The following is a 17848-nucleotide window of genomic DNA, read 5'->3' as shown; positions in this document are numbered from 1 at the left end:
AGCTATTGAAGTAGACTTTAAGGTAGATAGAACTCAACATGAAAATTGCTTGTTTATAGAAAAAAGAAGTAGAAAAACAAATAGTCCCCTTAGAATAGACCTATGGTTTTTATGTTTTTTAAATCTTATTGAACTACAAACTCAAATCTCTTAACATTGCATATAGTTTTGGGATCCTGCTGGATCAGGATGCCTTACTTGGTGCAGCATTTGGGATCTTGAAATGCCCATAAAGTCTTTAAGTGACGGCCCAGAAAATAAAACACTGTTCTTCTTACTTTCTCCTTTCTGCTGTTCATCTGGGACCAGTTAATAAAGAGAAGAATTATTACTACTACTACACAGCAGTTCCAGGGCCTGTCCTCTTTTGAGCATTCCTTAAGGACTTTCTTGCATGTTTTCAATACGTGGATCAAGCAGTAGTTCTTAAGACATCTGTCTTCATCCTTGAAAATGAAACTTATCATTCTATGTTTCACACTGGCAAATATAAAGCAGAGGTGGAAAAAATAATTAAACTGATTGTCCCCACCATTTTTTTAAAAAAATATTTTTCAGCTCTACAGTATATTTTACCAGTATGAAACATAGAATGAAACAGTGGGGCAACACATAAGAAGGAACAAGAAGGAGAAAAAAATCTTGATGAAAGTGAGGCTAGAGAAAGAGGTAACTGGACGAGAAAGGAGAAAAAAATGAGAAGATCCCTAGGATGAGCCTTAGTTCTTCAAGGATATAAAGACTAGACTTCAAGCGATCCTCAACAGTTTTCCTTCCTTCCTTCCTTCCTTCCTTCCTTCCTTCCTTCCTTCCTTCCTTCCTTCCTTCCTTCTTATTTTTTAGCAAATGTGCATTATTAAATACAAATGGATAATTACAAAATTTTCAGTTTCCTTCCCATTGATCTAAAGCATGGAATAATTTATTTAAATTGCCTGCATTTCACCTACTTTAATAACATTCCTCCTTTTTTTTTAACAGCAAGCACCCATTGCATTGAAACCATTTGTCCTTTCCATTCACCAATCACTACCAACTCATACTGCATTAAAGTATATGTGAGGTTTATATTGTTTTGCCAGAAATAGGCTTAACTTTTAACTTGCTTACATTGAATTGCATCTGCCATACTGACATCCATTCATGAAACTGGCAGAGATGGCTTTGGAGTTCTTAGCTCCAAATGTTATCATGAACATTTTCATTTCAACAGAATTCATCACCGTATTACTTACTCTCGGTTCCAGAGCTCTTAATAATAGTACATTGGTCCCTGAGGGGATATTTGGAAGAACTTTATAATTTGAAAATTGTGTACATTTCAAAGCTTTGTTTCATGTTTTTCAGACGCTTATTAATGTACAATAGAATCTATCCCCATATCCTATGGCTTCTGAATTTGTTCAGGGGACTTTATCAAGCACTTTTGAAAGTCCAACTCTATACTGAAAAATGAGAATTGATGTTCAATATGTTCTTGAGGACGGCAACATTTCCCACCCTACTAGAGGATTAAAAAAAAACAGAGGTAACCAGCTTTTTTGGATTTATAGGCGCCTTTCAAATTTGCGCACACAAGCACTCTCATACAATAGTTGCCATGGGAATTGCCTATTAACAAAAGAGCTGTAACAGTGGCCATGTTGAGTCAAACATTTTCATTTACCTGAAGACAAATTGGTCACTATTTTTCTGCTTTCCTCTCTGGTCCCCCACAATGTTTCCAATCTCCTTTGCTTACCTTTCTATTGTTTATGGACAAATGCTGGCATATTTGTAAACAAGGACTAGGTTGTAGCAACCCATTTTTCATTTCTTAAGAATGCCTAAGGGTTTGATATGTTATGCAGCATGCTTGCTTTCCTGCTTTTTTTTAAATTAAAAATTTAAAATACAGTGGGAGAATGGAACCTGGTAAATACCAAAGGATGTATCTGTAGATACATTGCTATGTTTAGGCACTGTACTGTCTAACCATGTATATAATTATATTACTGCCATTTATAATCAAACTTTTTTAAAAAAGCTTTTTCCTAAATTGGCTCATAAAGTTCCCATCTTATCAACATCACACATTTTATTCATTATGTTGTTGGTGCATTCTACTTTATATCTTAACAGGTCTTCTGTAATGTACTTTAGGTTGATAAAGATTGACTGTCTCAGTTATATATTCTGCTAATTCTCCTTGTATGTGATATTGTCTGGGCAATATAACATTTCTTGGTGAAAGTTCATATCTTTATAAATTCTGTGGAAGCCTGAACCTAAGAATCTGCCAATGGTCTGAAAACCATTGCATTAAGTAACAAATATTTTTAAAATACTCAAATCACTGCTGGCTGGTAAATGAAGAGAAAAATATTCTTGAAGCACTCAAGAATAGCCCTAATTTATCTTGCTATTTAAACTTCTTTTCTTTCCATCCAGACTAAAGAACTGTTAATTACAGCAATGCAGACTTAATTTATACTAATATAAATAACACCACACAGACTTCAGAACTGGCATTAGGTCATTATGCAATTTCTGACAAATACTATTTGAAAGAAAATATATAATAGCTTTTTGGGTTAGCCTAATTTACAAGCCATTATGCCTTTGATTGGCATCTTGAAATGACCCATCTGTAGTTTCCATAACAAAAGAGCTTAATATACTGAAGGCAATGATGTAAACCTGCATGGAAAGTATAGTGCCATCATTATAGCTTTCATGAAAACTCTGTCAAAAGTATTGATGTCTTTAAATGGACAACTGCTTTCTCTACTCTATCTCAAATTATATTACTTAAGTTAAATACTGAATATTGGGCTGTTCAACATGCGCCTTGATAATTTGAACTCCTGCAAACTGAGAGAAGCAAACTGGAAAAGGTGAGAGATTCTTGCAAAAGAAAAACCTGTTTCATACTAACAAGCAACTAATAAAGGATAGCTCTGTTGCATTCCCACCACAGAATTGATCTGCTGCTGTTCTGAACTAAACATTCCCCCCCTTGTGAACCAATGGCATACAATTAGGCAGACCAAGATCCAAAACAGAGCAACTAACAACACATAAAGTCCATCAAACACAAACATAGCTATGAGCCTGTCTCTCCGTGTTGCTTGCTTGGTTGGGAATATGTATGAATGTTTTAAATAATTTTATTCCCCAAATTGGAGTGACCTTATATGAGACAGTTAATCAAAACTAGGGGAGGAATAGCTAACCTAACCCACCTATCTTGCATCTGTTCATCTCTTGAGGGCCTCAAGAGGTTGGTAATATGAAGGAGTATGCCTTTCTAAAGTTGCTCTAAGCACTTGTTTTCCTGCTAGCTCTTACTGTAGCTCTCTTCTGCATTTGTATTACACATATGTTATACCCTCTTTAAACTGCTGACTCAGTTTAGCTGCTCATATTACTTCCACATAACATGCTGTATAACAGAGTTTTGCACCTAATATTAAAACTGCAGCAAGAAACTATAATAATGGAAGTGGTCTTGACATATTCACATCACTTTACTCATAATATAATTTCTCTCCCATAAGAACAATTTTTATTTTTTCCAAGGAATTCTAACAAAGTTGCAAAGAATTTGCAAAAAATCAAAACAAAATACATGGTGGTTGAGAAATCCTGTTTGCTTATGTTATCATTTTGCATTACCTAGGGGCAAGTACATATCTCATTACTACGATAACACTGAAGAGTTTAAAACTTCTAACTCTAAATATCCGGGGAGAGGTTATATACTGTACAATTGCATTATTCTTTGTTAACAAGGGGAGACAAGATGTGCAGAACATAATCAAAATAGAAAAGTCTTTTTTGTAATAAATGGGCAGCATATTTTGTAAGTAGGTTGTATATGTGAAGAAGCCCCAATATTGAGATTAATAAGCTGCCACATTTCAAGGAAGGCTAAAGAAACTGCTAAATTAAAGTGCAGTGCAATGTGAAACATTATGGTCAGCTGGGAACAGAATGTCAATTCAATAAGTTAAAGCCATAAAGCAAAATTTCAGGTGAAAGGGTTCACTTGTTTCTCTGCTTCTCTGATGAAAATATATAGATTAAAATTGTCCCAAAAAGAGGAGAGAAATTATTGATCAACAATTGGCTGATATAAGTTTAGTGATTCATAGAAAAAAGGTTAAATTTCTTAAAGTTTAATGCTATTTGCTAAAGAGGTATATCTTTTTTATTATTATTATTATTAGAAAAAATGGGAGGAAAAATCTGTCTGGCCTGACATTCAAAAAACCTGAACAACACAGTGAAAATGTCTTCTTACCTATGTTTGTTTGCTTGTTATTAAATGTATTGTTGTGTGAGAAAGACTTCTGCTATTTTCGTAAAAGTAATCATTCTATTTATACCCAATTTCATTTCAAACTTTAAAAAAGAAAGGATGGACGTTTGCCATTCAACAGATATGAGGAAGTGACAAATTAAGGAAGTATGGGCGGAGAGAGAAAGGAAGGACTGAAAGATAAACAAGGATCCACATCAAAAGGCATTTTTTTACTTGGCAAAGGTATGAGTGTCAACACTTTTTGAACCAAGATTATAGTATGTATACACAGCATCATTACAATACATGGAGAACTTCCTTTTGTAGGACGTCAACCTGGAAAGCAGCAGTGAATAAATTCATTTTCTCCTCCTTCCCTTCATTGTCCCATTACATCAGTCTGTCCCACCCAGTCAGGGAGGGAAGATATGTTATGGACACGGTCTGTTAGACAATTCCAGCTGGAGGGGTCCAGGAAGAAAGTCTTCTCTGCAATTGGCCCCTGCTCTGGAATATTCTCCCTCTCCCTGGGAGGTGAAGCAGGCCCCCACCCTCCTGTCTAAAGCTCTCCCCCATCTTTTAATTCTCTTTCACTTTTTTATGTTTTAATATGTTATGAGCATACTGCCCAATATCCATCTGTGAGAGAGATGGACAGTTTTTAAAATTGATAAATTTTAAATACATTTCCTGTTAAATTATAGGGTTTGGGCTATACTCGCCATATAAGACTACCCCTCTTCCAATGCACACCAAATAAAAATTAAAAAAACATCAGATTTGATTTTAATATGGTAATTTTAATTCAAATGCTTATGACATGGAGGTACTTAGTAGGAAAACTGTCACTTATAAACATAAGGCTGTTTGTCATCAAACATGTAAACATAAAACAGTGCAAGTGGATTAAACTTAATAATAATAATGATAATAATAATAATAATAATAATAATAATAATAATAATAATAATAATAATAATAATAATAATAATAATAAGAAGAAGAAGAAGAAGAAGAAGAAGAAGAAGAAGAAGAAGAAGAAGAAGAAGAAGAAGAAGAAGAAGAAGAAGAAGAAGAAGAAGTTGGAAGGGACCTTGAAGGTCATCTAGTCCAACCCCCTGCTAAGGCAGGAAACCCTATACCATTTCAGACAAATGGCTGTCCAGTCTCTTCTTAAAAACTTCCAGTGTTGGAGCATTCACCACTTCTGGAGGCAGGTTGTTCCACTGGTTAATTGTTCTAACTTTCAGGAAGTTTCTCCTTAGTTCTAGGTTGCTTCTCTCCTTGACTAGTTTCCATCCATTGCTTCTTGTCCTGCTTTCAGGTGCTTTGGAAAATAGCTTGGCTCCCTCTTCTTTGTGGCAGCCCCTGAGGTATTGGATCACTGCTATCATGTCACCCCTCACCCTTCTCTTCGTTAAACTACACATACCCAATTCCAGCAACCATTTCCTATTTTCCTAATTCACTTTTTCACTTTTCCTAATTCACTCTAAAGCTTTCCCTGCGCAGAGCCTTAAGTAACACCAGCTTCCTGCAATTAGTGCAGGTTCTCATCCCACCAGGCTCAAGGTTGAGTCAGCCTTCCATCCTTCCAAGGTAGGTAAAATGAGGACTCAGATTGTTGGGAGCAATAAGCTGACTTTGTAATAATGCTGCTTGTGTGGGAGGGTGAAAGCTCTAATAAGCAGGCATATACATAGAATGAAGGCTATTGCTAAGCACATTGATTTGTGCTTTAAATTGTAAGCCGCCCTGAGTCTTCGGAGAAGGGCGGGATATAAATGGGATTAAAAAAAAAAAGACCAAATGGGAGATCCGCTCCAGGTTTTCCAGCCAGCCCGCCCAGTTCCTGAGTCAAATGTGTCCTTAGAGCTAAGCAGCTGCTTTGACTACGGCATTCCCCACCTGCCTTTCAAGTTGGTCTTGCATTCCCCACCTGCCTACAGCTGCTCTTCAACTTTAGAAGCAGTCTGTAAACAATCACAGACTGCAGCTTCTACTCCAATTGGTCCCGCTTTCCCTGCGCAGACTAAATGGAAGATCCGCTCCAGGTTTTCCAGCCAGCCCTGTCCCTAAAGTTTCAGCACCCGGCATATAAGACGACCCCTGACTTTTGAGAAGATTTTCATGGGTTAAAAAGTCATCTTATACGCCGGAAACTACGGTATTTCAATCCTTCCCACAGATATTCTGCCACTGATTTCTTATTCCAACTATAATTCTTTTAATTTGGGGTTAAAGGCTGACTAAGAAATTAAAAGGGACACGGTGGCTCAGTGGGTTAGGACGCTGAGCTTGTCGATCAGAAGGTTGGCAATTTGGCGGGTCGAATCCCGAGTGCCGCATAACAGAGTGAGCGCCTGTTACTCGTCCCAGCTTCTGCCAACCTAGCAGTTCGAAAGCACGTAAAAATGCAAGTAGAAAAATAGGGACCACTACGGTGGGAAGGTAACAGTGTTCCGTGCACCTTTGGCATCTAGTCATGCTGGCCACATGACCATGGAGACGTCCTCGGACAAGCGCTGGCTCTTTGGCTTTGAAACGGAGATGAGCACCGGCCCCTAGAGTTGGAAACGACTAGCACGCATATGCAGGGGAAACTTTACCTTTACCTTTAAGAAGTTAAATTTATTTCTGAGCAAAATTAAGTTGTTATTATACCTTAGATCTTTACACTTAAATATTTAAAAACTTCAAAGATTCTGTAGTTATGATCAAGGAAAATTCAAGAACATGCTTTAAGGAAAACATATTAACTTAAACCTCAGTTTCACACCACATCTTAGAGACAGCTAGTCTGTGTCTATACATCAGTAAAAATCCATACAATTCTGAAATAGCTAAGTGCTTTATTGCCTTTTGCCATCTAGTTTAGGAAACGAGAAACTTCAAAGATTCAGTGTGTCCAAACAAATCAGTATTTCCATCAATGCAATTCTCAGCAATAAATGCTAGATTCACCATACTATCCAAGATTAAGCAACACATCATTGCTGACTGATTCTCAACAAATTTGGCAGGAACAATGAACAAGGTCTGGGCAACTGGCCAAAACATTCTTATCTCTTACAACCTTCTTGAGTCAAAGAAATATGCTCAGGAAAATTATGTAGCAGAGCTGATGTTCTGTTACTATAAATCTTCCTTTCCCCCTTCTATTTTCATTTTGCTTTCACTGTCTTTTGGATCCTAGTCTCAACTTTCAAAGGTCTTCATGAACCAGTTTCAAATCTACTCAATAGCACTGGAGTGATGAAGATAAAATCTCCTGAAGTTCTAAAAGTAACACGTTTTGTCAGAACTCTCTGCTATGACCTTTCCGTCTTGGGTGGCCCTGCACGGCATAGCTCATAGCTTCATTGAATTACGCAAGCCCCTTCGCCACGACAAGGCAGTAATCCATGAAGGGGAAAAGTAACAGGATACATATTTAATATTCACCATTTCTGAGAAAACTAGAAAAAAATGATCTGAAAGCTTTGGAAAGAGTACAAACCAGTGTTGATAACACTAGCTTAGATTATAGCTAAATTCTGTACAGGCAGGTACCTATGTTCTCATTTTGATTTCTTTTACTCCCCAAATCAATATTCTTAAATGTTTATCTAAGGTGTTAGGTACATACATACCAAGAGTGAAAGAAAATAATGAGAAGTTATGATGAAACTTTTTGACATTTTTCCCCAGTATACATCACAGGACCTAGTGGCAGATTTACTAATTTGTCCATAATATTCACCAGATGCACCCTGAATAAAACCTGGTCAAAGACACCCACCCACAGCAAGGTGAAGCTGACTACATAAGTACTTTATTTATTTTTCTTAGCATTTACACATGGAACAAATTCCACTCTACATATTGCGACTTGGTGTTTTGTTTAGATATGGCACTGTCCACATATCTCTTGTGACCAACTGCACAAGCCTGAAACACTATTTGGGTTACCACATGGATTAAAGAGATGCAGATTATCTCTTCCAGTAGTGCTGTTGGCCCTAATGCTGGGTGATCATCTGTAATGTTTTGGTTTGGGAGGTGGAGCCAACAGAAAGCATAATTAAAAAGTTTTCAAAGAAAAAACAAAAAAGTCCAGTTGCCTCCTGGAAAAAACACTTTTGGGACAACCATGTCCTGGATTACTGAGAATCGCCATAGACATTTAGCTATGCACTTTAGGATGAACATTCTTTGAGTGGGGGAGGGAGTATGAATGGATTTCCAGAAAACATTGTAGACTACAGGAACCATTTGCACTTCAGCTTGAGATGCAGACAACAAAGACTCATCCTCAACAGCCTGCGCCTATCTACAACAGAAAACATCCTGTAGCTAAGAAGGCTCCACACACAATTGCACTCTTCAGGTGACCCTGAGGATACAGATAAACCTCCAACTGGCCACAACGACTCTCTAAAAAGGATGCAAATGACCAGCTGTCTGCAAGGAATATAAATCCTTCCATTCTCCAACATCCAGTCAGAGCTGAAGTAGCTTCTTGGATGAGAAGCAAAACATTTTCAAAGAAAAACAATAAAGTCCAGTTGTCTCCTGAAAAAGCACCTTTGGGACATAATTAAAAGGGCATGCATGATCCCCCTCTCGTCTGGTCGAAGAGCTTATAAATGACTTTAGTCACCTTCATCCTCAGCTTTTCCAATTGTTTTTTCTGAATCTTAATGATTACATATTTAAGTGGGCATTAATTACAGGGCTAAGAAGATATTTAGCCCATGAGTGATGTGGGTTTGCTCTCCCTCATAGAAATGCTAATGCTTATACTCTGTAATATATATTATGTCCGTATATACAGTAGATTGTTCTGCCTTATTTACCAAAAGGGGATCTCCATGTATGTCAGGGTGTGGCTTCAGAGTTCTATCCCAATTTGAAGAGACAAAGAGAAGCCTATGCTGTTGGTCTATCATCACTGAATGGGCCTCAGAATGGTCATGCTATAAAAAACTGAAGCACACAGATAGGAATGGAGAACTTAGTTTCAGGTTGCCTGATACTTTGATTCTTGCCTTAGACATGCCAAATCTATGTAGGTTGTAAGTATTGTTGTAAATCTATTCATGCTGCATCATAGACTTCCTTCCTTCTTACAATACATAAAGGCTTTAATGTGTCAAGTGCAGACTTTTTTTGTTACATCAGAAGCCATATTTATTATTCTAGCTTCTTCAGACCATATTTTCACACAATGAAAATGATGCCAAATAAAAATTAGACTGCCATGCTTTTTAAAGGCATCATGTAAAACCTCATATATGTTTTACATGATGGCTTCAAAAATAATGGCAGTCTAATAAACAAATTTAGTCTAGGATCTAGGATATGTACGGACAGCTATTGGAAAACAAAAATATATTACTAGGAATGTGAGAAGACAACACAGATGCACACAAGAGAGCTAGAAGGAGTGATAAGAGAAATTAGCAACTATCTAGGAATTTTTAGTCTACATTTACAAACTCATTCCACAAAAAAATGTAGAGGCATTACAATACAAATTTTTTTAGATTTTTGTATTGTAATGCATCCATATATTTGATGCATTTGTAAATGGACTCTAAATTTAAGACGTAGCAAAACACAAAAATTATTAACAGTATTTTAAAATAATCTTTAAAAAGTTTTTTTCTCCTTCTGTCACTGTCAACAAACACAGAACATTTTGAGACATTAGCATTTGCCCTGCAGAAATCAAATTGACAGTCTACAAGGGGGATTTAAATAAGACTGCACATTGGCTGAAGTATAAATGAAAATTATACTTTGGTCTGTCTTGAATCAGTGATTGTTTTTCCAGCTTTCCAAAATATTTACTTTCAAATTAGACTATGCATTTGGCTCCTTCTGAAGTAATAAATTATGTATTAGTAACACTTAGTCAGTATACCCTTGTAACACCTTCCTGTGCTTTGGAGTAGAATATGTGACATGAATTTTATTTGTTAGGTATGCAAAATATGTCTGACAAATACATATGTATCCAACAAGAATAAGTTGAACTGATCAACATTCATTAAATAAATTTACATATTAAAATTAGGATTTTGGTTTCATTACATTATATTGCTTTTGTCTAGCATTATTATTTATCAGGATAGGCTTTTTTATCAGTTTGCCTCAAACAAGGTGAACGTTCTTGCAAAGACCTCTTGCTGATAATGAGCTTGCTTAATTTTTTTTATTGAAATCATTAGATATTAACATCCAGATCCTTAGCACCTGGACCTTCATGAAGGGCTAGACATAATTAAATATAACTTGGCTATAGGAAGAGGGTATTTTCTGTTGTGGAATTAATTTCATGGTGTGGAATTAATTTCACCTGAGATTAAGTTAGTCCTGACCCTGCTGGCTCTTTGCAAGGCCCTAAAAATTTGGTTGTGTGACCAGGCCTGGAACCCAGGAGCATAATAGAGCCTGTCACTTGGCTTTATTGATAGTTATTTATGAAACTCAACTGCCATGTGTTTTTATTTTATATTAAGTATCTTAACATACAATTTAGGTTCTTAAAAAAAATCTATTTTATTGTAAGCTATCAAGAATCATTTATGTGAGGTAGGCCTCTATACACATCTAATAAATTAGTAAGTAATAAAAAAAATGACTGATGTGAACATGCTGTCCAAAGAATGATTTCTCCTCTCTAGAATTCTCAACAAACTAGTCTTGTGAATGACTTAAGAAAGCCATTCTTTTTTTAAAAAAAGGAATGCTTTTAAAATCATTTTGCAAATATCAACATTTGTTTACCTGGTCTCAAGTGGCACGTTGCTATTCAGCACCCAGCTATCCTGTAACTGAACAGATTCAGGAGTGGTGGCTAAATCATTTGGTGCAGGAGCTGGCGCATGGATCTGGTTCCGCCGATTTGTTAAGGAATTCCTGTTGAGGGAGTTGGCAGAAGAATGGTGATGGGATAGAGTATGATTGTGAGGTGGTGGAAGAGGTGGTCTCAGAGTTGACTGACTGTGATGATTTGAAGGCCCTAGAAGGGAAAAATGAGAAACAGGAAATATCTCTGAATTATCCAATCTTTTAAAAAAGCAAGAAATCCTAAACTTTTAGCTTAAAACTTCATTCTACTTACCAGTCCTGCTAGGTTTAGGACTGCATTTCAAAAGAAATAGATCAATTTCAGCATTTGCAAATATGACCCTTAAAATCAATAGCTGTCATATAATTTGTTATGTAATCATTTCCTCCTTGTATTAGCAACTAATTCTTTCCCTAAATACATTCCAAAGTTACCAAAGAGGCAAGAAGTTTAACAACTTGTGAAGTAGTTCCATGCCAGTCCACTAATATATATAAACAAGACAGTATGAAACTGGTCAGACGGTATGTTTCAATGCATTCTTGTAAGTTTAATATAGTGTGTAATGGTCCTTCAGTGATCCAAATCAAACCATGTTTATGCAAACTATGAATGGACCTTAAAGTAGCTATTCTAAAGATGCATCCTGAACAAGCAAGACAGCCTTAGACAGCTCATTTATAGGCACACAATCCAGCATTCTGGTTAAAACTGAAGAAGTTTGAATCTATTAAGTTCCTAAATGCAAGATTGTTTAAAAATGCAATGTTACTCCATACAAACGAATACTAAATAAAACAAACCATAACTTACAGGTATTAGAGGAAAATAAACAGAGCTTAATAAGCTTACAAAATGTGTTAACAATCTCTTTTTTACCAATCAACATGAATAATTAGATAATTTTATTATCCTCATACACTCCTATTTTATTTCTGTCTGAAAAAATGAATTAAAGGCAATATAAGAAAAAAAATATGCATAGCAGACAAGTGAAATATTAATTGTACATTTAATCATTATACTAACTTGTAATTTATAGAGAGAGCAATAATGAGGAAAAAAAACAAATTAGCAAATCACAATTATAATGATATATGTTTAGTTTGAGAAACTTGAAGATACATTTTGTATTTCATAAATCAATCAGTGACAGAAAATGTCAGCTTAGGAAAGTGTTCATAGTTAAATTGATCTGTACTCCTGTGGAACTGAAGATGGCAATAGGAAAATGGACCCCCTAGATATAATTTTTTAAAAGTGAATGTATATAATTAAATATTTAATGGTCTCTTTAAAACCTGAATGGAAGATCTGTAGGTAACCAAATAGGAAATTAAATTTATTTTTAATCACATCTATTGCAAATTTTTCTGGACCAACTTTGCAAGGTGAAAGTTAAAAGTTCAGATTGTAATGTTATGAGTCCCCACTGAACTTCCTCCAAAAAATTTCAGCACAGAGACTTCTCAAAGGATCAAATCCTGTAATTTTGTGAGAGGAACTACCATTCCATACACTTACAATTCCATAAGAAGTTTCAGATGGATAGCATCCGATAGTATCTGAATTGGGGAAATGTTTCTCAATTTGTCAACAACCTCCAGAATGTTACAGGAACAGCACTTAGCAATAGTACCTTTGCATGAAAACAAATATTTGCATAAAGGGCCATCTTTCCCCATTTGCTCCAATCTTCCTACTTCTTCCTCCTTATCAGAGTCTAAGGAGAAAGGAAACTTGAAAACTGGTGGAGGAAAATTCAGCAAGTGTGGAGCTCTGCAATGGCTGTTAAGAGAATTACAGGACTTTAATTAACTGCACACACATTTACCTGGATCTAAACCGTTCTGCCCATTTGTATCTAGGCAAGATGAAAGCAGAAGTGAGAAAGATTGACTGAGACCCCTAGATAAAACTATGCCCTGTGGCAAAACTGCATTTTTTTCCTGTGGCAAATGTGAGTAAGAGATAATGTCAGAACAAGCATTATTGACAGGTTTCATTCACTGACTAGAGAACAACTACACAGAGACGAACACAACATTTAGAGGAGTATAGTGTAAGAGCAGCTGCTGTTTTCAATCATCTTATATTCTCCAATATGAAGAAGAAGCAATAAAATACAAATTTATCAGCATCATCAAGGAAGTGAGTTTAGAATATGTTCTGATGAAAGAAAGCTACAATGCTTTAAATCTTTTGGTGGTTTGACCTCTGAAGTGACAACGCAGATTAAGACATAAAAACAAAAGGAACCAGATGCATTCTCATTTACAGTATGACTAATCACATCAGAAATTAAAAAAAAAGTTGTGTTACAGAGAGATATGTCTTTATAAAGTAATTATAGCGAAAAAGTGTTCTCTAAAAGGCCCCAGATTTCCTCATTTACACCACAGTGCCATACAGAACATTCAGTCTTGAAGAATGGTGAAACAAAAGCATCTTTTAAAAGGTAAAAAGAGGTCCAGGGTATGTTTAAAATGAATACAACTTTAACTAAACGGACACCTTTTCAAATATGCTCTTTAAGGAAAAAGAAGCAGCCAAAATGTTTCTGAAATGATCCCTTAACTTTCTTTTCTCTGGGCCCATCAAAATTAAAATGTATTTTGGGATTCCCTTTTAAGACAATGAAATAAGTGATTTTTTTAAGTATTCATTTTTATTTTACTCTGAAACATGGATAGTGCTCTATAATTTTACAGAGTTTGAAACCGTCTTTTATATAGTCAAGCATAACCTCCTGCTCATTGCAAGAATCCACATTGAATCATCTCAGACAGATGATTCTTCATTCTGTACTGGAATACATCCAGCAAAAGATCAACACAGCTATAGAAAGAAAATTCCCGTCTTTATTGTTATTGTGGTTGCTTCTTACTATTGCTATGCAAAGTAAGGTCAATATTGAGAGATCAGATTTTAGATTACAAACATTTCTAAGACTTTGGAATTGTTGATGCTCTCTGAGCTTGATTGTTTGTTTGCAGATGTTTCATTATCCAACAACATAATAACACCAGTGTGAGGGTGGGGGTTTCCATAAGATTATAAATGCCATTTTATTAAGGCTTATGTTCAAACTAAAGTTCTTTGGAGATTGCAGAAAGCAGCTTAAATTACCATAAAATAAAAGTCTCAAAAGTATTATTATTTTTTTTTTAAAAAATAAACAGCTCAAATATTGTGAGAAACAGGGATAGAAGCTATTTTTGTAGTATGGTCACGGACTTTCATACGAAGGTTGCCCTTCTTCCATCAAACAGCTTTTATTTTTTCTTTCACTGGGTTGGATTTTGAAATGTGTATTGTGCATTAAGGAAGAATCTTTCTGTCCATAGGATGTGCTTATTCTAGTATTATTTGTTTATGCAACTAGTAGATGACTCACAATTTTTGTTCATCTTATCCCTAATAACTCTTTAACCTTATTGACTCAGTATGGAATAAATTTTTACCTGACTTTCACTTACTTTGATTTTAAATAATCATCAGCCACCATGAGATTTAGCCTATTAACCTTCAATTTATTTTACATAAGTTCCCTTATATTTTAGAAGTTTCTCCACTTATAGTCAAATGTTAAACCAGAATAGAGAGACTATTTGCACTCAGGGTTGAAATGAGGGCTCCTTGGTACTCTTTTAGCTTGGATGTTTTCTTGCAGATGGTTCATTACCCAAATTAGATAAGATCGTCAGTGCTAAAAAAAAACAAAAACACCACTCCATACCAGCACTGTTGATTTACCTAGTTTGGGTAATGAAACATTTGCAAGAAAACAGCCAAGCTCAGAGAGCACCAAGGATCCCTTGTGTCAGTTTCCTATTTGCTTGTATGCTAAACTTAACAGCATGGTCAGTGTTTATTTTTTGTGTGTGTGGATTGGAAATCAGCTATTATAAACTATTACAAAGTTTTATTTTGCATGTCTCCTTGATTTCTTTCAAAATCTCAAGTTTGCTTTCCATATTTTCATCAGGAAGGTAAGAGCATATCCTTAGATCTTACATTTGTGGCCAGATAGAAAAGGCGTTGGCTTCTCCCTTTGGTGTAGTAGAATGAGATAATAACATCAAACTCAACTTTTTACTTTTACATAATAATGTACCCTAGCCATTTCTATCACAACAAACCTATCTGGATGTGAGGGCGATCTAGCTTTAAGAGTCATTAAAAGTTTGATGAGAAAGTGACATTTCAGAACTTGGTGTTCTTTAAAAAGTCTCTGTTGCAGTTGTAAGCAAGAAGGCCAATGCTGTCATCTCCCAGCACTTAAAACCATGGAAAACCATTGCCCAGAGGTCTCATTGTGAGGACCAGCTATCTGGAGTGTATATGGGTAATCTCCCATCTTCTCCTTATCCAGAGTGGTTCCAAGGAATTAATCTATTTACCGATTCCTTGGTCTTTGCCACAATCATCAACTCCAGATTCACAATATCTCTCCAGCAAGCCTCTGAAATTGTTTCTTTACTAGGGCTGAGCAAAAACATTTTGCTATCTCCAATGAAATCTTATTTCAACCATGGCTTTGGAAAGTGTTCCATTATTCCACTAGCCTAATATTTCAGTTTTATCCTCCAATACCTGGTCATGTGAAGCATCTACTTCATTCTACCAAATCTACTTCATTCTAAATTTGTGAGTTCTTCATATTTTCTGTGTTGCTATTATATTTTGAAACAGTATAGTAAAAGACTACTGTAGTCTGCAATATTTTACATTTTTTTTTCTTGTCCCACCACTTCTTATTCCATTTTTAACTCTACAACACTGTTTTACAGTCTCAGCAACTTTAAGAATTTCAAACTCTAGAAATTGCCAAGGGTGAGAAGCAGTGCTCTATAAGAAGAAATATGGTAATGATTCCAATACATTGTATTTTGTTTAATTTAGCATCATTCTCTGTTCTCACATTTCTAGGATAAGGTTACACTGTGAGGAGAGGAAATATCTCAATCTTATGAAAGTGATGTTTTTTATTCTCAAAAATATCATAAAACAAGCATTTTGTGTTGTCTTGAAACTCAACATTAAAAAGAAACAAAACAAAGCTAAGATCATGGCATTTGGTCCCATCACTTCCTGGCAAATAGAAGGGGGAAGAAATAGAAGCAGTGACAGATTTTATTTTCTTGGGCTCCCAGATCAATGCAGATGATCACTTCCATGAAATTAAAAGATGCTTGGTTCTAGATAGCATATTAAAAAGCAGATACACCACTTTGCCGATGAAAGTTTGTATAATCAAAGCTATGTGTTTTTTTCAGTAGTAATGTATGACTGTGAGAGTTGGACCATAAGGAAGGCTGAGTGCCAAATTGAAGCTTTTGAATTGGGGTGTTGGAGAAGACTCTAGAGCATGGGTGTCAAACTTGCCATGTCACGTGATGTCACATGACATGATGTGTTGCACCTTTTTTTACATTTCTGGAGCTGGGATGGGCATGGCCTCCGTATGATGGAACCAGCCTGCAGGCCAGCAGTTTGATATCCCTGCTCTAAAGAGTCCCTTGGACTGCAAGGAGATCAAATCAAACAATCCTAAAAGAAACCAACCCTAACTGCTCTTTTTGAAGGACAGATACGGAAGCTGAAGGTCAAATACTTTGACCGAGAACGGAAGGGAAGGGAAGGGAAGGGAAGGGAAGGGAAGAGAAGAGAAGAGAAGAGAAGAGAAGAGAAGAGAAGAGAAGAGAAGAGAAGAGAAGAGAAGAGAAGAGAAGAGAAGAGAAGATTCACTGATGCTGGGAAAAATTAAATGCAAAAATTAAGGTGGATGGCAGAGGATGAGATGGTTAGGTAGTATAATCAATGCAGTAAACATGAATTTGAGCAAACTCCAAGAGACAGTGGAACACAGGGAGCCTGGAGTGCTATGTTCCATGGGGTTGCAAAGATAGACATGACTTACTTACTGAACAACAACAAAAACATTTTATGATATGGAATATAATTCTACAGGGGGGCACATCCAAACAATTTGTGAAATTCAACTCTCACAGTTATACATTACTACTGGAAAAAAAACATAGCTTTCAGTATACAGATCTTTGCTGGCAAAGTAATGTCTCTACTTTTTTAATATGCTATCTAGGTTTACCATCCAATTCACATATAACATTAAACCATCTGCAGTCCACAAAGCTCACCAATTATGACTTTGTGATATACGTGAAACAAGTACTATGGCTCCTTTAGTAAATACTCAAGTAACCAAAGTGTTAAAACAATAATTCATATCTTTGTACTACCTTGAGGAAAAAAATAATGAAAATGGAAGAGACTTTTCTAAAATTAATTAGAAACTGTCTATAAATAAGCTGTAATAATTAGCAAAATATACAACAGTCAACCTATGCTGGATTAACTGGAGAAATAGGCTCATTCTTCTGTTAGATCCCATCTTTTTTTTTAGCCATTACAGTAAATCATCTGGAAGTCATAATTTTGCACAGCCTATTAAAATTTTATTTTCTTTCATATATGTTTTTTTTTGAAAATTAAGTGCCACCTTTTTCAATAAATCAGCACTAATTGAAGCATTTTGCCAACTTCTGGAAAAGGAACTAGTTGAACAGTATGAATCAGTTTGGGGGAATTTTGATAATTTTTTCAGATGTACAGAAGACTCATTTGATCTACAGCATCTGCAGTGAAAAGGTTCTAAAATTATTGGTAAGGCTAGATGTGATTGTGGTCAAGAAAATGAAATG

General features: G+C 35.7%; 1 protein-coding gene across 5 annotated transcripts in view; it reads right to left on the bottom strand.

Moving 5' to 3' along the window:
- The window catches only part of TENM2 (teneurin transmembrane protein 2), a gene marked incomplete at its 5' end in the record, with an annotated part of 970964 nt that overhangs the window by 315286 nt on the left and 637830 nt on the right, over positions 1-17848 (bottom strand). For all 5 annotated transcript variants that reach the window (XM_081316730.1, XM_081316731.1, XM_081316732.1 and 2 more), the window contains one exon: positions 11060-11294. In XM_081316730.1, the coding sequence (XP_081172856.1) occupies positions 11060-11294 (235 nt within the window). The remainder of the gene's footprint in view (positions 1-11059; positions 11295-17848) is intronic.

Source organism: Vipera berus (genome assembly GCF_964194415.1).
Source record: "Vipera berus genome assembly, chromosome: 2".
Lineage (NCBI taxonomy): Eukaryota > Metazoa > Chordata > Lepidosauria > Squamata > Viperidae > Vipera > Vipera berus.
The sequence above is the reverse complement of the archived record's forward strand: the minus strand, read 5'-3'. Positions and strand labels throughout refer to the sequence as shown.